General features: G+C 36.1%; 1 protein-coding gene across 1 annotated transcript in view; it reads right to left on the bottom strand.

Moving 5' to 3' along the window:
• VPS54 (VPS54 subunit of GARP complex) overlaps nt 1-25,340 on the bottom strand; it is an 80,310-nt gene that overhangs the window by 31,448 nt on the left and 23,522 nt on the right. The window contains exons 7-11 of the mRNA XM_036750781.1: nt 21,019-21,404; nt 11,313-11,439; nt 9,249-9,356; nt 7,852-7,907; nt 2,695-2,791 (exon numbers count right to left, since the gene is read on the bottom strand). Of these exons, the coding sequence (XP_036606676.1) occupies nt 2,695-2,791; nt 7,852-7,907; nt 9,249-9,356; nt 11,313-11,439; nt 21,019-21,404 (774 nt within the window). The remainder of the gene's footprint in view (nt 1-2,694; nt 2,792-7,851; nt 7,908-9,248; nt 9,357-11,312; nt 11,440-21,018; nt 21,405-25,340) is intronic.

Here is a 25,340-nt window from a genome sequence, read left to right as displayed (position 1 = left end):
ACTGAATGGTCCTCAAAAAACAGATACTAAAAATCACACCCGAACCCCTTTAGCTTGTTAAGATCTACCGAACTACAGACACAGGGCATCCACAACAGAAAGTTGTGGCTCTGGTGCAGGTCTCTAGCGGAGGCATAATCTGGCATGGATGTGAAGGATATACTGCAGTAGGTAGAGACTCAGAGAGGAACAAAGCAACTAAGAAGCTATCGCAGTCATCTTAGAAAGTACTAAGACCTGGATTATGGTTGATGGCAGTGGATACAGAGAAGGGAAAGATGTAAGAGATACTGCCAAGGTAAAATTCACAGGACTTTGTAACTCATTAAATATGGAAAAAGAAGAATTTAAGATAATATTGAAGTTTTGAGCTTGGTGACTGGATGGCCACTACTATCATTAATAGAAATAGGGAGATCAAAGGATTCTGTTTTGAAGAAAAGACACTAAATTCTGTTTTAGACAAGATGAATTTTAGTTGCTACTGGTAAAAAGGGAAGTCAGAGAAGAAGATGACTAAAGAGAGAGAACCAATATGTATAGTATCAAGGAATCCAAGAAAGTAGTACCTAGGAAGAAGGGGTATTAAACACAGTCAAATGTTGCAAAGAAGATGAAGAAGATGACAAGAAAAGGTCATGTAAACTAATCATTACAAGATGACTAAACACCTTTGAGGGAGCAATTTCAGTAGAGTACTAGAGGTTGAAGCCAGAGTTCAAGGAGTTAAAGAGTGACTGGGTTGGTAAGAAAATAGAGGCATCAGGTTGAGATTGCTTTTCTCAGTTTTTAATGAAGGGGATGGAAATTTTTCTAAGAGTGATTGATTATACAGAATGATACAGAATGAAGAAAGCATAGGTATAATACAACAATATACACAATAACTAAGATTGTAAATGAAGACGATAAAAGGCAACAAAACTCAGGTTAAATACATTGGACAATTTTGGCATCAAATTGTTAAAGCCAAAATATTGTACACATCTCTCCCTTCTATTAATCCATAAACTAGAAAAACAGAAAGAAAAATACTATTGGTTGAAATTACTTTGGGGTGGGGGAGTGAGAGTGGGGGAGAATGTGTTGAGGGGCTGGTTTGATTGTTATATCGAAACAAGAAATATTGTTTAGAAATAAAATGAATTTCATAATTTCTTGTCTTTTTATACAGAACAAATTGAGCAAAATTGAGTATTTTTCTTGATTTTTTCTATCACAGAGCTGAACGATCTTTTCATTCTACTATGGTAGACAATGAATATGCTTCTTGATTTCTGAAATATAACAGATGACAATTTTTTTACATGTTACATTGATATCTTTAGGGATCACTAATGTATAGGTTAGTGTTTGCTCACTGCTCTTCAAATCTTACCCCCTCAAAAAAGTATCCAGACCCATGCTTGCAAGCACTACATTTCCTTACTGTGACTGACTGCACCCTTCCAAAGCCCTTTACCTCCATGGCATAAGGTTTTCTCTTTGTCCACCTTTGTCTCAATGACCAAGTCCAAAGTCTGAGTATCTACTGGTCATCTGTCATAATTTTCCTCTACCATCTATTCAAATTGCTATTGTCTATACTTAAACAAATAATCCTTCCTTAGATTTCCTTCTAGTCTCTCCTCACCCATGTAATACATTTCATGTACATCTCAGCTGTAATGAGAAGAGTGGGCTATTACCAATACCACTAGCCAATTAATAAACTTACTTCCACCTATTAACAATTCAACCAATCACCCTCTCCTTAAGAGGTCAGATGGGTCTCTGCTCTGAAGGGCTCACCATATTGGTGCCAAACTTACTACGGATACCAGATCATCCTTAACTTGTATAAATCATGAGTCCAAGTCTTCCCTATTAGCAGGATTACAGATGTATGTATGCCACCTTGACTGTCTACTACAACATTTTATCATTACAAAATACCACCTCTGAAACAACTGTAAAAACCATGGGGTATTAGAAAATCAGGGTGGGAATCACTGTTATGAAAGCACCACCATATATAAAGAGATTCCAAGGCTGGGAGTCAGGAGAGCCTTCCCCATTCCAAACTCCACTTATGAGTAGTGGGGGGAATCATTTAACCTCTCTCAACCTCATCTTACTGACAGGTAAAATGGCTGATAATGCCACCTGGGCTACATGGCTCACCAGATTATTGTGAAAGTCAAATAACACAATGTTTGTAAAGCACTTTGTACACCTTAAAGTACCACATAAATGTTAGCTATTCTTCTTAAATAATTATTCACTTTAACATATACAAATCTTAAAACAATTTAACATGAAAAATGTTATCAGAAAATAACCTTTATGTACTGACAAATGCGTGTGCATGTGTGTGTGTGGGTGCGTGTAATATTTAGGTCTCCATAAACATTTATAAAAGTTAAAAAATTATACTTTATTCTAAATGATTCCATATTTCAGTGTTTCAGAAAATTCACAACATTTTCAGTGCACTGATATAAATCACCACCCTCCTACCCTCCAGAGATAATTTTCATGAGTTACTGCAGAACCTTGAGAATTGTTGTTGGTTTAGTCTTCAACAACATAACATCACCTCCACACCATAATTAGGGATTTTAGTAGGCAAGTTTGATTCAATGATATATTAAGTATCTGAAGAGCTAACATGTAAAGGTTTTCAGAATATATTGATAATTACATAAGCCTTACCTTAACCCTCTGGAGGAAGACTGTAAACTTAGAGAAAATATCCTTTAAGAGGTCAAACCACTGAGGAAAATTCATCAATCTCATCTGATCTGCAAGTCTGCAAAAACACAAACAATTCAGGGAACAGTATTTTTTCCTTTAACTTAAAATTTTTTTGTTTATACCTCATTTTCATTTCTAAACATTTCCCTCCCTCACCCACCTAGCAAGCCACCTCGCATAACAAATAAAGAATAAAGAGGAGAAAACAGTGTAGCAAAATAAATCACACACACCCAGGCTAACAGTATATGTAATTCTCCATACCCATAAAGAAATGCATTATTTTTTTGTCTCTTCTTTAGGACCAGGTTTGGCCATTACAATAACATGGGATTCAGCTCCATTTGTTTTTTTTTTCCCATTTACATTGTTATTGTCATTAGATATGTTGTTATCCTAGCTCTGCTCATTTCATTCTACATCAATTCATATATATATATGAAAAGCTTTTCTGAGTTCTTCAGTCATCATTTCTTAGGAAATGGCTAAAACAAATTGTGGTGCATTTATTACATTTATGTACCACAGTGTTTAACCACTTCCTAGTCAATGGGCATCTACTTTGTCTCTAGTTCTTTGGTACCACAATTAGTGTTGTTATGAATATTTTGAAGTATATGGAACCTTTCAGTCTCTTTATTTGCTTGGGCCTAGCAGTGGCATCTCTGGGTCAAAAGGTAAGGAATTCACTCACTTTTTAAGCATAATTACAAATCATGCAGTTAGGCCTATTCATAGCTCCACCAGCATTACCATGTCTATCTTTCCAGAATTCTTCCCAATCTGTCATTTCTTTTGACAACTTGCTGAAGAAACTTCATAGTTGTTGTGATTTTCATTATTAATGAATTGGAGCAATCTTTCATATAGTTAAAAGTTTACAACTCTTCTTTTGAGAATTTTGTTAATATCCTTTTACTATACGCTGGGGAATGACTCTTGGTCTTATACATGACACCCTAACGGGCCATCCAGGACTGCCACACAGATTTCATCAAGGGCATCCAATCAAAAGGAACTGCTAGTTAAAAAAAAAAAAAAACACCTTGCTTTTCCCTGGCCGATCCCTTGACCCTGGTTCATCCAGACCCAATCTGGACCGCCAGGAAGCATAAAATAGCCACTCACATTGCTTTGATGAATTGAGAATCACCAACTTTCTAGTAATATAGAGGCCCACAAGGCCTTTCAATCTGCCTGCTCTAGTATGCTAAAGTGATGTTTTACATTTGGGCTGCACATTCTAGACCCAGAGGCACTGCCATATGACCTACTGATTCATAGGCCTTTCCATCTTCCCTGAAGTGAACTTTCTTTAAGTATTATATTCCCCAATTAAAAATCTCCATGAGAACAGAGACTATCTCATTTTTTCTATTTTTAGTCTCAAGAATTAGCATACAGTAAGCACTAAATAAATGCTCTTTCATTCATTCACTCTCTTGTTTTTTTATAGCCTAATCTTCCAAGCTGCATATCATTCCAAGCTTTGAAGATGTTGGTATAAACCTAAATTTGGTCAAACTTCTTTCCAGCTTTCCTAGAGGTTCCTGTGAAATAGTAATTTATGTTCTCAGGTTTGTCAAACACTGGATTATTGAGTTAAACCATTTCTGTTTCTTTCTCATCTATTCTGTTATACTAATCTACTTTTCTATTTTTTTTAACTAGCACCAGTTTTGATGATTAATACTCTTACAGTATAATTTTAGGTCTGCACATGCAACATTTTCCCTTCATTTCCACTTTTTTTTCATTATTCCCCTTTTGAGATTCTAAACAGTTTATTCCCTCCTATAAATTACTGTATCTAGCAGTTTAAAGTATTCTTTTGGTATTTTTGTATAGCACTAAATATGTAAAATAAGTTATCAAGTATTGTCATTTTTTAATCATACTGGTATAATCTGATCATTAGCAATATTACTCCAATCACATGTCATTCTTTGTTTCTTTAAAGTGTTTTGTAATTACATTTCTATGAATACTGAGTGTGCCTTGGTAGATTGACTCTCAAATATTTTATGTATTTTGTAGCTATTTTGAATAAAATTTCCTTTTCTACTATTTCTTCCTGGATTTTGTTATTACTGTAGAGAAGAACTTATTCTATATACTGCTCATTTCCTAAAGCTATTAATCATGTCAATTAATTTCTTTGATGATTATCTTAGGGTTAATTAAACTTATATCATTTTTAAAAAGGAATCATTTTCTCTCCTCTCTTATTAATGGCTTGAATTTCTTTTTCTCATCTTATTTACTATAGCTAGAATTTTAAAAAACAATAAGGAAAAGAGGCATCCTTGGCTTAGTCCTGAATTTTTTATAAAAGTTTCTAGAGTGTATCTATTGCAAATAATGCTAACTTTTGGTATTAGATATATACTTTTGAATCATATTTAAAAAGTCCCTTCTCAGTATAGGCTTCATATGCATAAATGACTGTTGTGCTTTGTCAGAAAGCTTCTTCAGCATCCACTAATATAGTTACATGGTGTGGATCTTTTTGTTTTTAATATAATTATGTTAATTGCTTTCTTAATGTTGAATGATCCTTACATCTCTGGTATAAATCCAATTTGGTCATTATGAGTAAGTTTTAGATATACTGATAGTTTTTTGGCTAGAATTTTTTTTCAGTTTGTTGATGATAATAACAGCTAGTTAACACATATACTGTTTTAAGTTTTGCAAAGCACTTTATATACTTTTTCCCATTAACAATATTGGATTGGTCTATAGTTCTTTTTCATTGCTGCATGCTTCCCTGGTTTACATAGGTTGTCTCATAAAAAGACTACAGGAAAGCACAACATTCACTGGTAAATACATACAGACCACAGTGCTACCCCCCACCCCGCATTTCCTTTATGCCTAGTTCAATTTCTTTTTGAGATTAATAATAATTAATAAGCAAATTAATGATAATGACAGTAACAATAATAATAATGATGATGATAATTATAATTATAACTAAGATTTAGATAGTATCACTATGTGACAGGCACTATGCTAAGGGCTTTACAAAAATTATCTTATTTGATCCTCACAACCCTAAAAGGTAGGTACTATTATGATCCTCATTTTACAGATAAGGAAACTGAGGGCAAACAGCTAGGATATGTCTAAGGCCAAATTTGAACTCAGATCTCCCTGCCTCCAGGCTTGGGATTCTATATACTATATATTTTTATTAATATATTATTAAGTGACTAGATTCACAGAAATTGGAAGTTTGTCTCTAAATGATGGTCCTCCATGCTCTCTTTGTTGAATACCTCTAGTGATTAATCAACTATATCAACGTATGAAAGTTTATTGTGTAGTATTTCCAAGTGAATAAGTTTCATGATCACTGATTAAACCCTAAGTACTAAAGTTTTTATAGGGAAATACATGAATTATGACCAAATGTAAAAAAAAATATTCTGGAACAAAAATAAAAGCATATTATCATCTTTTCTCAACAGAATGAATAATCTTTTAAAAATCAGTAACTCATTTTCTGCTGTTAATCATAAAGAATTTTTCCTAATATAGCTGAAGCCAAACATTTGTGAAAAGATAAAAGAAAATAAAATTACAGAACCCAAAACTATTTCATGAAACAAGGTACTTCATAAAATTAGGATTACTTATTTACTCTAATGGGGCAGCTAGTTAGCACAGTGGACAGAGTATAGGGCTTGGAATCATAAAGACTCATCTTTGTGAGTTCAAATCGAGCATCAGACATGTTCTGTGTGACCCTGGGCAAGTCATTTCACCCTGTTTGCTTCAGTTCCTGAACTGGAGAAAGAAATGGCAAACCTCTCCAGTACCATTCCCAAGAAAACCCCAAATGGGGTCACAGAGTCAGACATTATTGAAAGGACTCAATAAAAACACTAAGGACTAATAACAATAAGGAACAATAATAACACTCTAAGACCTTTTGGCTTTAAATGAGTTCCTCTGTAGCTTGAGAATTTATTCAATTAAATCCAATAAGTATGTAAATACCCATTATATGCATATTACAAAGAATTGTGGCCACAAAGATAAAAGGTTTCCCTCCCCTAAAGAAGTTTAAAATCTAGTAGGCAGGGGTGAAACACACACACAAATAAGCAGAAAATTATTAAAAGTATAACACTTAAGTACAATACTTTTAAAAGCTCATAACTAAACAAGGGATAGAGATCAAATACAGTGGCATTAGAGAGTCAAGGAAGGAGGAATGATGAAGAAAGGCTTGATGGAAGACAAAGGCCCTGAGGCAGATAGAAAGATAGATATGACAGACTTTCTTCTCAATACATGTATACAAATAACTAAAATACAAAGTATAATATAGGGGCTAAGAAGAGATCGTTTTCATTTGGAGTGAAGGATATAACATAAGATTTCATGAAAGAGCTGACATTTGATTTAGACCTTGATCAAACTTCAAGAAATGGAGAAAAACCCTTTTCAGATTAGGGGTTATGGAATCAAAGGCTGAGAGGTAGGAGGGACAGGATAAGAATGGGCATTTTCCTGCTTGGCTGGGAAGTAGATCACAAAAAGAAAAATTGTATGAAGTAAGGCTGAAAGAATAAGCTGAAACTATATGAAAAGCCCATGAATTTTATTTGTTAGTCAATGGGAGCCAATGAAGATTTTTGAGTAGGAATGTGACGTGACATAGTATGTTAGAAGATGCCTCAGGTAGCAGTGTGGCAAATGGACTGGAGAGACAGAAAGACCACTTAAGTGGTTATTACAATAGCCCTGGTTAAGAGATAATGAAAGACCTGATTAAAGTGGTATTAGTTGGAGTAGAAAGGATTATTACTATTCTTTTCTAAATTAGGAGAAAACTGAATGAAAACATGGAAAAATGGAAAATAAGTGGTGGGAACAAGTATTCAATAACTTGAGGTTATCTCCATACTACTCAATGGCATATAATAAAAAGGTATAATTCGTAAGTATGTGGTAGATCTGAGAAGCTAGTCTTTAGAGATTTTCTTAAGTGTTCTGATAATTATACAAACATCACTTTAACTGTGTAGGGGTTATAGTTTTTATTGCTTGAGCTTAAGGCATTTAACATCCCCATCTCACCCCCAAATCTACATTTATACTTACTTCACAACAACTTCTGTGTCTATTTCTTCTATCTGTGAGACTGTATTAATCACACACTGAAAAATTTAAGAGAAAAAGATATTTGCTTCTTTGTTCCTATACAATTATACAACTCATTTTTACTGTATTGCACAAATGTATCCTTCATTAGCATATGTAAGTGTCACGGGGGTTCCCCCCAAGCCCCAGGCCTCTGCCTAAGCAAAGGGCCTGATCTCGCGGACAATGTACGGGGCAGGAGCCGAACGAGATGGTGAATGACTCCGTTTATTATTTCAGCAAGCAGCACATTTATACCTTTAGTGACGTAGGTACACTCTTTGGTTACGTGGGTGAAAGACAGGTAAAGCTAATACTCCTGGGTCCTAGGACCGCCCTGACTCCGCCTACTCTCCTCCCCCTCTCCTCCCACGCTACCCAAAGCTCCCTGCGGGCAGGCAGTCCAGGCAAAGACCGGAAACTCCACGTGGTCAGGCAGCCGGAAGTTCCACATGCTCTGCCAGAGAGCCGGAAGTTCCACGTGGTCAGGCAGGTCCGACCTGGAATCGCTAGGGAGGCAACAAAGGCGAGACCCCTCCTCCTGGCTCCACCCACATCCCAAAGCCCTGAGTTTATCTCAGCAGGCCCCTGGGCCTGGAGGTCCGAGGAGAGCAGGGCTCAGCTCTAACTCAGCCCGTAACATGTAAGTATAAATATTCCTCTGAATAACCATCCAAGAGTTGTTTAAATTATTTAAACTAAAACTGCTTAAAATTGTTCCAAGATTTTTGAAAACCAAGTTTACACAACAGTTTTATCACAGTATTAAAAGCCGTGAAACAATTCAAGGAAAGACAAAGTAACCATGAGAGTTAAAACACGGCTACAAAACTTAGGCTAAACAATTCTGTCTGTCATAATACCTTCATTTGAGAGTTTATCTGAAGAGTAGAAGTTTTTAAACACTCAGTATTGCAGGTGTCCTACCATATTTTACTTATCATGATACAACCTTGGCACTGTGCCACTGTTAGAATTATAAGCATCAGTTTGAAGATTTTGCAACCCTCAAAATACAGACTATGATCTGGAAAAAAAAAATGTGCTTACACACTGATAAAAATTTGGTAATTTTTTTTAAAGTGAAGATGTTTCAGAAAATTTAAAGTGTGAGAATAACTGTGAAATTTTGTTCCCTTTAAATAAGAACCCTACATCTATATGTTCAATTCACTGATAATGAGTTAGTCTTTCAATAATGTACTTTACATTTCCCATATGGTAAAGTCAGTCTTGGAGAGTTAGACTTAAAACAAAATAAAGAACAGGAATAACAAGTGAACTCACACATTCAATCATCCAAATCCATATTCAGTTCATTTCACACACAAAGATCTCTCAAAGAAAAAAGTCATTACCTGTTTAATGATATTCTTTGCTGTGATAATCATCTCTTCACCATAAATTTCTAAAAAATTGAGTTTTCTTTGTTTTAAAAGTCCAAATATAAGGGATACTAGTCTTTCCTATTAAAACAAAGAAAATATTAATAATTCACATTTCAAAATACCTAATGGATAAAACAACCAACCTCATTCAAGAGTAGTTACATTCAATAGCTTGGATTTGACTACCAGGGGGACCAGATCCCTAGCCAGCAAATGGTATTCCCTCCTAGTCAGTGAAAAAGGAAAACAATTCTTTCTTCTATTTTTTGAATACATTAACTTAGTTGAGTCCTACTGCACCAAAATGGTTCAACTGAGGTTGGCGTTGCAAGGCAAAGTCTGGCTATTTTTAAGAAGGTTACACAACAAAAATCAGAAATCCCATGGAACGGCTTTGGTCTTTCTTTGCTGTCCAGATGTGAATATGCCAATCCACTAGATACGTCCTTACCATTCTTACCATGTATCACATTTTAAATACTTATGCAACATTTTTTGTGTCATACACAAAAGTACCTCATTTGCTTGACAAAATAAATAAATAAAATAAAATAAATGAAGCACTTTTAAAATGTTAATGATTTTGGAAGAAAATCTAACTAAAACATAATATTCTAAAATTTTTCTGGAGTAGACAGAGCACTGGGCCTAGAGTCAAGAAGACCTGAGTTCAAATCTGGCCTCAAGACACTTAGCAGCTGTTTGACCCTGGGCAAGTCACTTAACTTCTGTCTGCCTCAGTTTCGTCAACTGTAAAATGTGAATAATAACAGTACCTACCATTCAGGGTTTTGTGAGCATCAAATGAGATAATTTGTGAAGTGCTTAGCACAGTGCCTGGTATGCCGCAGGCACTACATAAATGTTTATACACTCCTTACTTACTTAAAGCATACTGAACATAATTTAATGGAATAGCAATTACGCATGTAAATTCAGTATCACCCTCCTCAAGGGTTACTGAAGTTCAGTATATAGGGCTAAACAGTCCTATCCTAACTGGCCACAGAACCTCATACTTTCTCTGTTTGTTCTCTTCCTTTCCACTCTTCCATGTTCTACTATTACCTTTTCTCTGTGTACTATATGCCTCTTCTAATTTACTATTTCTACTTTGTGATAGGCTGATAAACCCAATAACTAAACTTATTACCATCTTAAAGAAGAGTAAAGACTTTATGAGTAAAGGACTAAAGGATCTCTTTTGATTAATGAATGAATTCTAAGACATCTAGTATGACTGATGAGAGGTTTTAGTGGGTTTTTTTCCTGGTTCTTACTGATACTCCAAAAAGTAGAGCCTGTAAGACTCATATCTTGTACTAAGAACCAAATCAAATAAATATATAAAGATCTTAATAACTGTAAAGCACTATATGACTATTCAGTAAGTATTATAACTATTTTTAAATGAGCTGCTTATGAGTATGCCTAAGTATATACGAAAAGAATTGTTATTAGTACTGACATAACATGACAACTAGATAATTCCTTGTATTTATAGAGTATTTTTCATTTTTCAAAGAGCTGTCAAATACATGAAATTATTTGACCCTCATAATCTACAAAATTAGAGGCAACATGACACACTGAAGAGAGGAGAGACCTCAACATGAGGACCACCCAGGTTCAAGTGCCACCTCTGACTCACACTAGTTATGTTTCTTATAAAAATAGTCACTTAGCCTCTCAGTACTCCAAAAAAGTCTTTAAGGCATACATGATGGCTTCCCTAGCTTTTACACCAAGGAAATTACAGGTCTGGTCAAAAAAGAACCTATAAACATAGCTGACATCATTTCCCCAATTTTACACATGAAGAAATCCAATTAGAGAGGCTAAGTGACTTGCCTGAGTTCACATAGTTTGTCGGTAAGAAAGTTATGATTATAATTTACTAGCTTATGAATTCTGATACAGTAAAAAGGATTAACAAAATTTTTGCTTGACTTAATTTGGAAGAAATGTGTTAAAAGCAAGGGAACTGTTAATAAACAAAGGCCTTATTTTTCTTCTATAATTCAAAATACATACCTCTTCTAAAATTTGACAGTCATCTTCCAGTGGTCTATTTAAATCACTATGAGAATAAGTAGAAAATTCTGCAATCATCATTTTATCTATCAGTTTTTCTAATTCACAAAGTTGTGATCCTAGGTGCCTATAAAGAAACACAAAGATATTACCTAAATATTCATTAAAACCTAAAAATGCATTTTAAGACCTAAAAATAATAAGCAAAACTTTTTCAAAAGATAAGTTTTTTCAATTTAATTCTGCAAACAAGTGAAAAAAAATTTAAATGTCCATTACGTATAAGGCACTATGTGGAGATTCAAAAACAAAACATCCACGATCTCAAGAAGCTTACACTCTACTTTGGGGGAGGGGACAGCACATGTACACAGATGAATGAATACAAGGTAATCTAAAAAAGTAGAGAACCTTACCCACTGCAAGGATCAGGAAAGGCTTTGTATAGGAGGTGCCAAGTGGGATGGGTTTTGAAGGAAGCTAAGGATTAATAGGCATGGAAAAAAGATCAAATCAGGTCAGTTTTTCAGAAACAACAAGTATGTGAAGGGGAGTAATATAAAATTAATCTAAAAAGGAACATGAAAGTCAGACTGTGGAAGTCTTCATGCCAAGCTGAAGAGTTTGTATTTTATCATAGAGACAATAGGAACTACTGAAGTTCTTGAGCAGTAAGTGCCATGGTCAAACCCATGTCTTAGAAATATTAATTAGCCAGATATGTAGAGTAGAGCAGGGAAAGACTTGAATGGAAGTAGGAAGATTAATTAAAAGTCTGTATTACAGTAGCCTAGGGGTGAAGTACCTAGGCAGTGGCCAGAAGGAGCCAGATAAGGAATGTTTAAGCAGTAGCGTCCATAAGACTCAGCATTTGGTTGGCTACGGAAGTCAAGGTAAAGGGGGTAATCAAAGGTGACTCCAAGGTGGCTGACTGGAAAAGACAGAAGGAGAAAGTTTGGAGGAAGGGTGAATTTAGGAGGGGTGAAAATGAGTTATGTTTTAGATACCTCTGGTTTGAGATATCAAATGGCCACCCAAATAGACATGTCCAGCAGGCAGCCAGAAATAAGAGAATGAAAATGAGAAAAAAATGATTGAGGAAGCAATTTCCTAGAAGAAAACATGAGAGGACAGGATCAAGAGCACAAAAAAAAGAGATAAGAATACACTGAAGTTGTAAACCTGACTAACTGGAAGAATTCCCTTTAAAAAAAACTGGGAAAAAAAGTACATTTAGGAGGAAACATAATGAGTTTGGTTCTTGAATATGTTAAGTTTGAAATACCACCTAAATATACACATAAAGAAGTAAATCTAGAAAGCAGTTAGTTGATGATAAAGGACTAGAAACACAAATTTGGGAATAATCTGCTTAGAAATGGCAGGTGAACCTATAGGACTGCATGAATCAATGAATGAGCATTTATTTAGTATCTATCACGTGCCACCACTTTGCTAGATACTTGGGATATAAAGATAAGAATGACAGCCCCTTTCCTCAAAAAAAGCTTATTGGGGGGAGGGTACAGCATGCCTACATATAAGTAAATACACTATTTGTATATGTACATGTATGTATAAATGTCTACATTAATGTATATACACATACACACTTTGTATCCAATATATAATGGATTCAAGGGAAGTACGTAGTAGCAGTTGAAGGGTTCGTGAAGACATAGGGTAGAGACAGAAGAGAGTTAAAATATAAGACAGTTTTGAATGATGAGAGATGGATGATAATTTAGGAAAAGAGACTAGGAAGACGACAGAGAGAACAATGTCACAGGAACAAGGGAAGAGAGTCTATTGGCAAAGAGGGTGATAATCAAGTGTCAAAAGCAGAGAGGTCACAAGGTGGGATGAGATTTATCAGCTGATAGAGTCTAGCAGCCATAGAGGTCCCTTCTCCCACAGAATGAAGCAAGGACACAAAGGTCATCCTTATCTGGCTTATCAATGATCTGGAATACTTAAAAGGTGCTTGGAGTCTGCTTACTGTCAGTTAACGTATGTGAAAAAGTTCCATCTCCCTTTGCCCCCTCAAGTATAAAACCAGGCTGCAGTTCTGAGCTAGAGACCAGCCACTTGGGTATTTGGCAAAATGGATCAACAGAGACATTCCCTGTTATATTTGTGTATTTTTCCTACTATCAATAAACATTTTCCTGTGATTTCATCAGTGTGATGACCGTCCAATGGAGATTGATGCAACTTGGCAACTTTTCTGAAATTTAGTCTTAAAAAGTGGGCTGGGAGCACTGGGAGGTTTTGACTGGACAATGGGTACACACAAGTGTGAGGCGGAAGTCCAGGTTCTTCCTGCCCCTCGATGCTGGCCCACTACTGCTACTACCCACAGCTAACCTAACAGCAAGCACCAGAATGTGAGACAATATATTTGCTCCCTAAGGTCCCAAACTTGGCTAACTCAGAAGTTGAGGGGGCCTCTGATTACCTTGGAGGAAGCAATTTCAGTGAGTCAAGTGGCAGGTTGCAGATTGTAAAGAGTTCAGAGATAAAGAAATGGTGTACTCGGGGCAGCTAGGTGGTGCAGTGAGTAGAGGACCAGCCCTGAAGTCAGGAGGAGCTGAGTTCAAGTCCGGCCTCAGACACTTGACACATTCACTAGCTGTGTGACCTTGGGCAAGTCACTTAACCCCAATTGCCCTGCCTTCTCCCCTCCAAAAAAAAAAAATTAAAAAAAAAAAGAAATGACGTACTGAATGCTGATAAATCCTTTCTCGAGTCTGGGTTGTAAAGAAGAGTGGGCATATAGATAGAGAATGATATCTTTACTGGTTGTCAGGTCAAAATGAAGGAGTTTTTGAGGTAGAGGGCAGGGATTAGGATGGCTAAGACCTGGGAATTTCTGTAAGCTATAGGGAAGGAATTACTGAAAAATTAGAGACTCAAGATGAAAGGAAATAACTGAGGAGGCAAATTTCTGGGACACCTGGAAGAGAGAGGAGTGGAAATGTGTACAATCAAGAGCACAAAAGAAGAAGCTGGCCTCAGCCATTAGGGCTATGTTTTCCCCAAATTGAAGCAAATAAGGAAGAGACTGAAGAATGGCTTAAGTTTTGAAATGTGTCCCTCACAGCAGATATTCTTTACTTTTCTCTTTTTTCCTCTCCATTGAAGCAAAGTAATATTTTAGAAAACCATGGGCAAACTGAGATGATTCTATTTTCTTATTAGAAAACCATGGACAAACTGAGATGATTCTATATTCATCTTGAAGCATATTAATTCTAGTTAATCAATATTTGAAAGAGAGTGAAGAATGTTACCACACCACCAATAAATCATTTGAATGGTCTGTTAAAATTCTTCCCCAATTATTGGAGAGAGAGAAAGAGAGAGAAAGCATTGGTCAGATTGATAATGAAAATGCTCCCTGCAGCATGTGGGAAAAATATGATAAAATGATGTTTTGCTCTACACTTATCAAAAGACAATACTGTTTCTACAATGTAGACTTGTAAGCTCAATTACCCCATTTCCACATCATTGCATTCTAAAAATCCATACCTACTCAGAGACTTGAAGCACTCAATCTAACACGTTTGGAAGAACAAAGGTTTGAAACAAGCTAGAAAATCTTGTTAAATTCAAGTCAATCAATCAGCAAAAATTCATTAAGATCTCTGTGTAAAAAAAAAAATCATACTAAGCTCTGGAGATAATATTTAAAAAAAAAAATCAAAAAAGCCTCTGTCCTCATGTAGTTTATAAGATACATACAGCGTAGATGGAGAATAGCCTTAGAGAGGAAGGCACCAGTAGCTAAGAGGATGAGAAAAGGCATTCTGCAGAGAAAGTAGTAACTGAATGCAGTCTTGAAGGAAGTCAAGGATTTTAAAAGAGGGGTGAGGGGAGAGAGAATTCTCTCTCTCACAGCATAGAGGACAGCCACTGTGAGGATATGGAGATGGTAGATAAGAACATCAAGTCTAAGGAACCACAAGTAGTCCAGTACGGCTGGACCACAGAATATGTGGAGGGAGGGGAGCAAACGTGGGCCCTCGTCACCATTCTGGCCGGTCTCCGTGCCTCAAGTCTCTCTCTAGTCTAGTCCATCCTCCACTCAGCTGCAGAAGTTATCTTCTTGAAGGGCAGGTCTGACCATGTCTCTCTCCCTCACACACACACACATCAATAAACACTAACGGATCTCTAGGATCAAATGTAAAATCTGTTTAAGTTCTTTACAAAATGGTCCCTTCCTCCGTTTTCACTGTTCTACTGTACTCTCGTTATTGCTTACATGCACCACTCCATCTCCAGAACTCTAGGCCTTTTCACTGGCTCTCCCCCAAGCATGGAATGCTCTCCCTTCCAGCTCTCCTCAAGACTCGGCTCAAATCTCATCTTCTGCGAGAAGTTTTTCTAAGGGCAGCTAGGTGGCCCAGTGAGTAGAGCACTGGCCCTGGAGTCAGGAGAACCTGAGTTCAAATGCAACCTCAGACACTTGACACACTTACTAGCTATGTGACCTTGGGCAAGTCACTTAACCCCAATTGCCCTGCCTTCCTTCTGCTTAAAAAAAAAAAGGTTTTTTTAAATCTATTACCCCACCCCAACTAGGGCTTTCCCTCTAAAATTACCTCCCACTTATGCTATATACACACACACACACACACACACACACACACACACACACACATATATATACATATATACATATACATACACACATATATATATATATGTAAAATGCACACAGCGACCTGAATGTTGTCCCTATTAAAATGTGAGCTCCTTGAGGGTAGGGACAGTGTTTTTGTCCTTTTTTTTTGTATTCCCAGTCCTCAGTATAGTGCTTATGGACTAACTACAAATGTATGTGCACATGTGTACATATATAAGTGTACAGCAACGTGAGACTTACTTGGGACAAGCAAGAATTTTTATATGAAAGCAATGGTTATGCATGTGTACTTGTACTGCTACGAAGCTAATTCAGAATATATGACCACTGGCCACATGAAATTGAACTGAAGTGGTTTCTGACTATTTGGCTAGTTCTTTGTCAGCTAAGTGACAGATTTTATGTCATACATACATTTCATGACTCTCTTTTGGGTTAACATGGATATTATTCCAAGGAGATAAAACTATAACTCTTAAAGACCATACATCAACAACACCTGCAAATATAGCGGTTGGTATGAGGAAGTCATGTTCCACGCAACACGCAAGCCCTCAACAAAATGGGATCAGTCAAACTAAAGAGCAAAGGGAAGTAGCTGAAAATTAAAAACAGCCCCAAGAATTAACAAATCAGTGCTTCAGAACAACCTAGTTGGTACTTTGAAAACAAACAAAAACCTTCAGAGAGATCTGGCAACTAGAAGGGCTATTACTGATTCCTCTACAATGCAGTCTAGTCTCCCTGAAGTTGGAAAAACACTTACTTAAAAAAAAAAAAAGACAGTTGATAAACACTGCTAGAAGAAAACACATTTGTCAGAGACTATGGTACCGAACTTTGGAAAAGTTTCATTCAAGGCTATACCAAAACTGTTGTTAGAAGCTCTTGAGCTCCTTCGTTAAACTATATGATGTATGCTCCAAAAAAATTTAAGGGATTTCTTACTTCCCCTGGGCCTGGAAATCTCATCCCCACTGAAGAAATTATAAACTTTGATAAATCTATTGCTATACTGAGAGAAGCAAAGAAATTCCCAAACAGAGATAGAATACTACAATGCTATCTTAGACCACGCCACATGGCTCAAAAGGCAAAGAAATTTATTCAAGAGATGGAGAGCAATGTGTTTCTGCAGCACGAGAACACATCTAGTTTAAATCGAAGTGAAAATTTATGGACTCCAGTAAACACGAGAAAAGAGTATGTCTGTCATAGGTATGCTTAATATTCACTATAATAAAAGCACTTTCATGATGAAGAATTAAAGAATGTGTCAAAATCTTGGGAATTCAACACCAATCTATGTAAAACAAGTGACTGTAGCAAAAGAGCATGCCACATATTAAGTTTTTTTAGATATAAAATATCCACACCCTCCACACATAACACATTGCATACTAAACATTTTAGAGAATCTTGAAGAAGAATCCTGAAGGTCATTTAGTCCAATTTCTTAATTTAACAGATGAGGAAACTATAACCTAAAGCAGTTGGTGACCTGTCTAAGGTCAGTTAGTGGGAGGCCCAGGACCCAGGATATCTGTCTAATAATCTAAAGCTCTGTCCACTACACCTCATGGAATCAATTTTTCTCTACACTTCCCTTAAAATGATCCTATGAGTCAGGTAGTACGAACACTATTATCCCTCTTTTACAAACGAGGAAACAGGTTAAGAGTGATTAAATGATTTACTCATTCAAAGTTCTAGGAACTGATAAAGTATTTTTTTTTTAAATTTTATAAAATGATCAAATGAAGGAAGAAATCCCAAATCACTTGCCTAAAAGCTGTGTTAGGAATCAGCGAAAGCAATCAGCATAGAATCCAAGGGTGAAGTCCACTGTCTATTATGATTAGAAAATACCTTTTCCTTAGTAATTCTGTATTCTAGCATGCTCTCTGAATTATGAGTTACTATAGTAGTAAATTTATTTTAAAAATCAATTTTGTTAATTTAAATATTACTCTTTAACTTGATAACAATTATTATTACATGAAAATATGTACCAAGGCTGGTCCCCCACAAAACGTAAAGTGTTCAAGGCAGTTTTCAGAGGAAGAAATGATATCTATAGGCATATGAAAAAATGCTCTAAATCACTATTGATTAGAAAAATGCAAATCAAAACAACTCTGAGGTACCACATCTCTCCGATCTGATTGGCTAACATGACAAACAGGAAAATGACAAACGCTGGAGAGGATGTGGGAAAACTGGAACATTGCTACATTGTTAGTGGAGTTGCGAACTGATGATCCAGCCATTCTGGAGAGCAATTTGAAACTATACTCAAAGGGATATAAAAATGTGCATACCCTTTGACCCAGCAATACCACTTCTAGGGCTGTATCCCAAAGAGATCACACAAGTGGGAAATGTACCAGTATGTACAAATACACTTATAGCAGCTCTTTTTTGTGGTAGCAAAGAACTGGAAATCAAGGGGATGCTCATCAATTGGGGAATGGCTAAACAAATTGTGGTATATGAATGTAATGGAATATTATTGTGCTATAAGAAATGAGGAGCAGATGGACTTCGGTATAACCAAGAATGACTTACATGAACTGATGCTGAGTGAGGGGAGCAGAAGCAGGAGATCATTATACACGATTACAGACACATAGTATCTATAAGGACTAACTTTGATGGACTTGACTCCTCTCATCCATGCAAGGTTCAAAGACAGCTCCAAAAGACTCATGATGGAAAAAGCTATGCACATCCAGAGAAAGAATTATGGAGCCTGAATGCAGATCAAGGCAAACTTTTTGCTCTCTCTTTTTTTTTCCTTCTTTTTTTGTTTTTGTTTCTCTTTTCTCATGATTCATTCCATTGGTTATAATTCTTCTTTACAACTGGACTACTATATAAATAAGTTCAATGTGAAGATATATGTAGAACCTACAGTGGTTTACATGCCATCTTCGGGGATAAGGAGGAAGAGAGGGAGGAAGAGAAAATTTGGAACCCAAAAACTTGTGGAACTGAGTGTTGTAAACTAAAAATAAAAAATAAATTTATAAAAAAAATTTTTTTAAATAAACAAGGAAAAAAATGTAAAGTGTTCAGATCTGTCTTGGTCATATCTACTTATCCAAAATCTCTTACTGATAGGAAATACAGATTATAGTAAGATAGAGTTCTAACAAGTTATTATCAAAATTATTTAAGAAAGGCACCCAGGGCAGCCATCTCATCATTTCCCATGTGGCTGAACTCCTGGACTTCATCATAGTCTCCAGGAACTCATCACCCTGCAAGACCACATCAACTCTGAAATTCCTAATGCTTAAGTGCCCTCTGCCCCTGGAGTCCCTCCCTCCAATTAGAGGGGGTTCCCTAAATGGAGGTTTGAAATAACCCAGGACTACCACCTCATAATTTCCAATCTGGATGTACTCCCGGATTTCACCATGCCATATACTAAGTACCCTTTCAACCTCCCTCCCCTTTTTCATCTTTTAAAAGTTTCTCCTTGTTTACCAATTTTAATCTGAGCATAGATCCAAATCCTACCTTAATATTATCTCTCACAATCCACCACTTCCTTTCAAAAAATTTTCTTACAACAATATTGCTCAATATTTGTAATAAAAAGATTGAAGACAATAGTCCAATTTCAAATGTATGAATGTTCCTTTAAAATCAAGACTGTTTTAGCCTGTCAGGAAAATGTTTGTTCTGTTTCCAAACACCAGTTGTATAAAGAGAATATATACATATATTTTAATACAACAAGGCATTGAAATAGCACCTATAGTTGAAATTCCATATAATACTCATCAGAAACATAATCTGCACTTTAAATATCTGACTAAAAGTTTGCTACACTCTTAAGTATGATCATTATATTTTATTCTAGAGCCAAAAATGTTTTCTGCTTTAAAACTAATGTTTAAAGAATATATATATGTGTGTGTGTGTGTATACATATGTGTGTGTATGTGTTTGTATATATATATATATATATATATATATATATGTGTGTGTGTGTGTGTGTGTGTGTTTTTATGTGTGTGTGTACACACACATATACACACATACATTCTACTAAATGAACTATGCCAATAAAATCTTTTTGTATCTAATTTATTATGCCAGGTTTGGAATGCAATTTCTTTTCACCACACAAGGGTTTACACTTGAACATATGAAGTCAACTTTGGTGGACTGAAATGGGTCTATCTATATATTAACTGCTCAAGGTTAAACTTAATTGAAATGGTTTCAAAGAATCAAAACCTTATATTCTTAAAGTATTTTCAAATAATTCAAAGAATTACTCTTTAATTATTCTCAAAAGACCCCTAGAATAAGATTTCACAGTTAGCTAGTATCAGATATTCATCAAAATCCTGTTTTCATTTTCTATAAAGAGTTATGAGAGGCAGAGGCACATGGATAGAAGGCTAATCTCAGAATAAGGAAAACCTGAACTTACCTTCTCAGAACCTCAAACAACTCTCTAAAACACTAAGTTTTTACATCAGTAGAAGGAATTTCCCCACTAAGAGTTCCCTATATTAATAAAATCCTTAGTCTGGATTTTTTAAAATGTTATACTAGTACAAACCTAGGTCAACATGTAGTAATTGAGTCATGTCTAGCTCAATGAGGAAGGTTTGGGTTTGGTTTTTTTCCCTCCCATACCTATTATCAAACTGTTATCTTAAAAATCAGTTGAACAAATAGGATTTTTAAAGGGCTTTCATTATCCTTAAACTGTTTTCAAGTCATAGAAAAAACTGTGCTGTTAAAGTTACAAATAGCCAGCTACAAATATTAATTTCTTCAAATAGGAGAGTTTTATGCCTTTATCCAAATGCTCCTGCAGTATACTTGGACTTTTATCTTGTTACTACAACTACTACTAATACAACTACTACTTCGACTTGAAAACTTGAAAACACTACTAAATCCCAGGAAAGAGCAGGCTGCCCCCCCCACCCCATTTAGTTATAAACATATTTCAAAATGTTTCAAATCAACATTTTAACACATGCTACATATGACATTATTTCTAATGCATGACTGAATACATACCGGAAACTATGAATGCCCTGAAGTTCCTGCTGTAGAACTTCCTGGGTTGTTGCTATTAAGTCCAAAGCTCCAACATATTCAGAAGTGGATAACAACACCTGTACTGTAGGCTGAGTCTGGTGCACAGTGGCCATTAACTTCAGTTTATTGTACACTTTTACACAGTTATTTCTGGTAAGTGCCAGTCTTAAAATGTGCAGAGATCCTTCACACATTACTTTATCAATCTGTGCAATTTTATCTCGAAGCATTTTTACAGCCTGGGAAGTTTTCTTGAGGTAGTCCTGCAATTCGTGCTGAGAGGTCATTGCATGAAAAAATGCTTCTGAACGCAGAGAGATCTGATGAGCAATGTTTACTTCCACAATATCCAGATAATGGCTCAGCTTAAGGATGGAAGGAAAAAAAAATCACATGCTGTTATAATCAGTCAAGTACAAGTTTCCTAATGTGTGCCTTTCTTGCAAGACAAAATAAATACAGAAACCACAACAATCGCACAGGCAGATCTGTAAGAGCACTAGATCTGGTAACCTCCTGGTTATGGCATCCTTTATGTGGACCAAAAAATAATTAGTCAAGAAAAGAAAAAGGAGCTGTACTCCTACTGACTTCACCTCTCACCCCCTAGCACGTTGTTCTCACCATGCCACAGAAGCTATTCCCTCCACAGTCACCAATGATCACTCCCAAATCTAAAACCTTTCCATTACATTGGACTGAACTCATCCTCTCCTGTATTTGGATGCTCTCGCCCACTTGGCTTCAGGATTATTACTCAAAACTGGTTATCTCTTACCTCCTTTTACTTCCTTTTTGATATCTACTGGTTCTTTTTCCTCCTCTTACTCTTCCTCCAGTGTGTATGCCCTCCAAGGTTTTGTCCTCTACTCTCATCTGCCTACACTCTCTTCTTTAACAATCTCACCTAATTACATAGCTTTAATATTACCACTATGAAGATGATTCCCAAATCTCTGCCTCCAAACTGAATCTTTCCATTGAGGGACTTGAGGTGTAGGAAAGAGAAGAAGACAGAACTCTTGCAAATGGTTTCTATTTTCTCAGTTACGTATGAGGAGGAATTTGTGCTTGGCCCCACGTTCTTTAGTATTTTTATCAACACCTTGGATAAAGGCATAGATGTCATGCTTGTCAAGCTTGCAGATGACACAAAGCCAACACATTAAATGGCAGTTAGCATTCATTAAGATCTTGACAAGCTAGAACACTGAGTAGAACCTAACAAGGTAACACTTAGTAGGGGGAAACAGAGTCTTGGAATAAAAAAAATGATAAATTCTACAAGTACAAGATGAGGGAAACATAACTAGAGAGCAATAAATCTAAAAAAAATGGGATTTTCAGTGGACAGCAAGTACAACACAAGTCAAAAGAGAGATACAAGAACCAAGAAAACTAAAGAAATTTTAGGCTGAATTACAAGAGGTACCATTTCTAGGATGAGGCAGATGACAATGCTGTTGTATTCTGTCCTGGTCAGACCACATTTGGAGGACTGCATTCAGGTCTAGGTTCAGTTTCATTTTAGAAAGAACACCGATAAGCTGGTGATCACCCAGGAAAGAGTGACCAAGATGTCAAAGGGTTTTAAATTCATGCCATATAAGAATCCACTGAAGGTAGTGGGGATACTTAGTCTGGAGAAAGCAAAAGTCAAGGAAAACAGGGTGGCTGTCCTACAAGGATTTAAAAGGCTCAAATGTAGACACAATATTATTAATAACAATTGTATTTATATAGTGATTTAACATGTGCAAAATACTTTCTATACACTATCTCATTTGCAACCCACTAAGGTAGCTTATCATTATCCCCACTTTAAAAACAAGGAAACTTATGCCTCAAAAATATTAAATGAGCCAATGGTCACATAGCTAAGAAGTGCCATAGGGTAGGATTTAAACCCAGATACCTCCTAACACACTTCCTAATATGTATATGTGTGTGTATATATCATGCTACCTCCTACAACGTTATCATACCTGACTTCACTGGGCAAGAGTAGGAGCAAACTGTGGAAGTTGCAACAGACCAAACATAGGCTTGATGCAAGAAAAAAGTTCCCAGGGATTAGCGCTCTCCAGAAGAGACATGAGCTCTCTTGGGAGAAGGGGGGCTTTCTTGCACTAGAGGTTTTCAAGCAAAGGTTAGTAATTTATTGAGTACATTCAAGAACAAGGTGAGCCAGATTGCCTTTGAGGCCCCCTCCAATTCGGGTTCTGTGATTTATCATTTAGCAGATGAGAATTACTAATGGCATAGTGGAAGGGCTTCCATTTATGGAAAAAGAGAGTTTCTCCATATTGACAGGGTACATACTAAATTTGATGCTATTCTCTATGGTGGATTATGGACTTTGTTAGAACAGACTTATCACTGAAGTTCCACAAGCAGGGAAATACTAAGGAAATTTCCTTGCAACCAGACCATAGGAGGAATATATCAATCACGAACATGGATGGTAGGACCTAGATGTGAACCTAAGATTAAAAAAGGAAAGAAGGGGCAAAAACAGAAAAGACTCCTGGATCAACCATTCAGCTTACTAAAATCCCTCTCTTCCTTCAAGACCCTGTTTAGGTACTAGCTCCTCCACAAAGCCTTTTGCTAGTTCTCCTCATAAACAGCACCAGCTAGAAGTAACCTTTCTACCTACCAAATAGCTTGTCTCTTCTGACATTCCTTACAAAATTATCACATTCCAAATGATATTATTTACATATATATCTTACACCCCTCACTTGAGCTATGTTCTTGAAGTCTGTATTATCAGTGCTTTGCACATAATAAACACTTAAACGTCCAATGAATTGAGTCCTCCAATTCTAGGGGATGTAGAATTACTATCTGTGTGACTTTGAAACACCCTTTAACCTCCCTAGGCCTCAGTTTCCTCATCTGTAAAATGAGGAAGCTGGACTAGACAGCCTCCCTGAAGTCCCTTCCAGCTCTAGATCTATGATCCTAAGAGAGAGAGGGCAAGACACAATTAACTTCCTTTTATGATCCTACTGTCTCAATTACATGTTAACAACATCTTTCCAGTTAAATGTGTAGAATATTTTTAATCGAACAGTAAGTTCTTCCTTAGGGATCATTTAGATGAGAAAGAATTCTCTTTTTCAATTAATTGTATTTTCAATTCGTTCAAATTCCGTGTCATTTTCAACTCTAGATTTTTTAAAAACTTTATAATAAAAAGTCCTCAAAGCCAATTTACATGTGATATTTTATTGCGAACACAACCAAACTTTAATTACTAAAGTATTTTGCAAAACCAAATAAATTCTAATCTCTATAAGCCAGAACATTTCAATGTTTCCTATTTCCTAACCATACACATTCCCTTAAATATGCCATGATCTTATACATCCCATTCTTGTTCACAACTAGTTGCTTAAATCTTTCAATACTGAGGCAATCTTGTGCCTAATTAAAGACACAAAATTCTAAGAAATGGAAATGGCACCTACCCCAATAAATACTTCCTAAATTAGAATTTATAAATTTTCTCCATGTAAGTTAAAATGTTCAGATCCAATTTCCTATTTTCTTTCAAAGATGTTTAAAAATAAGTTCCTTAAGAAAAATTTAAAGGGGCTTTTATCTTCCCTTTGGAGAGTTCAAGCATGGTATAGTGGACTGGATCACCTCAAAAGTCACTAATCTCTGTGTGTCCCAGTTTCCCTATCTGTAACATGGAGAGGATGGAAAAGATCTCTAAAATCCCTTCCATCTTTAAATCCACACTTTAATTAATGTATAGCAAAGGAACTAGTCTTTTTTTTTCTCAATAGTATTTTATTTTTTCCAATTACATGTAAACTTAGTTTTCAACATTCATTCTTGTAAAATTTTGAATTCAAAATTTTTCTCCCTGCCTCCCTCCTCTCCCTACCCCGCCAAGACAGCAGACAGTCTGATATAGGTTATACATGTACAATCATGTAAAACATATTTAAAGGAACTAGTTTTTTTCAAAGTAGGATTGATGGTAAAGGGAAGGCAGGCTCTTTATTGTGGTCTATGAGAAAAGGGATCTTCTCTGATCCTTTCCCCTTTTCTTCCCTAACAACAAAAGTTCTTCATTGTTGAGGACTCAGATTTACTGGGGAGCTTGTCAGGGTTATGCTTCCAGTCGGCCATAAGGTGTCACTAGAGAGTAAAGCAAAGCATTTTCTTCACAGATAAGGAATCTGACACTACAAATGTTTTCAGCCTGAATTGCAGAGAAAGAACAGAGACCAAACACTGATGCCTTTGTTAGAGTCTGATCAAACTGTGGATCTTGACTTCCT

The sequence above is a fragment of the Trichosurus vulpecula genome, chromosome 3 (genome assembly GCF_011100635.1).
Source record: "Trichosurus vulpecula isolate mTriVul1 chromosome 3, mTriVul1.pri, whole genome shotgun sequence".
In the NCBI taxonomy this organism is placed as follows: Eukaryota; Metazoa; Chordata; class Mammalia; order Diprotodontia; family Phalangeridae; genus Trichosurus; species Trichosurus vulpecula.
The sequence above is the reverse complement of the archived record's forward strand: the minus strand, read 5'-3'. Positions and strand labels throughout refer to the sequence as shown.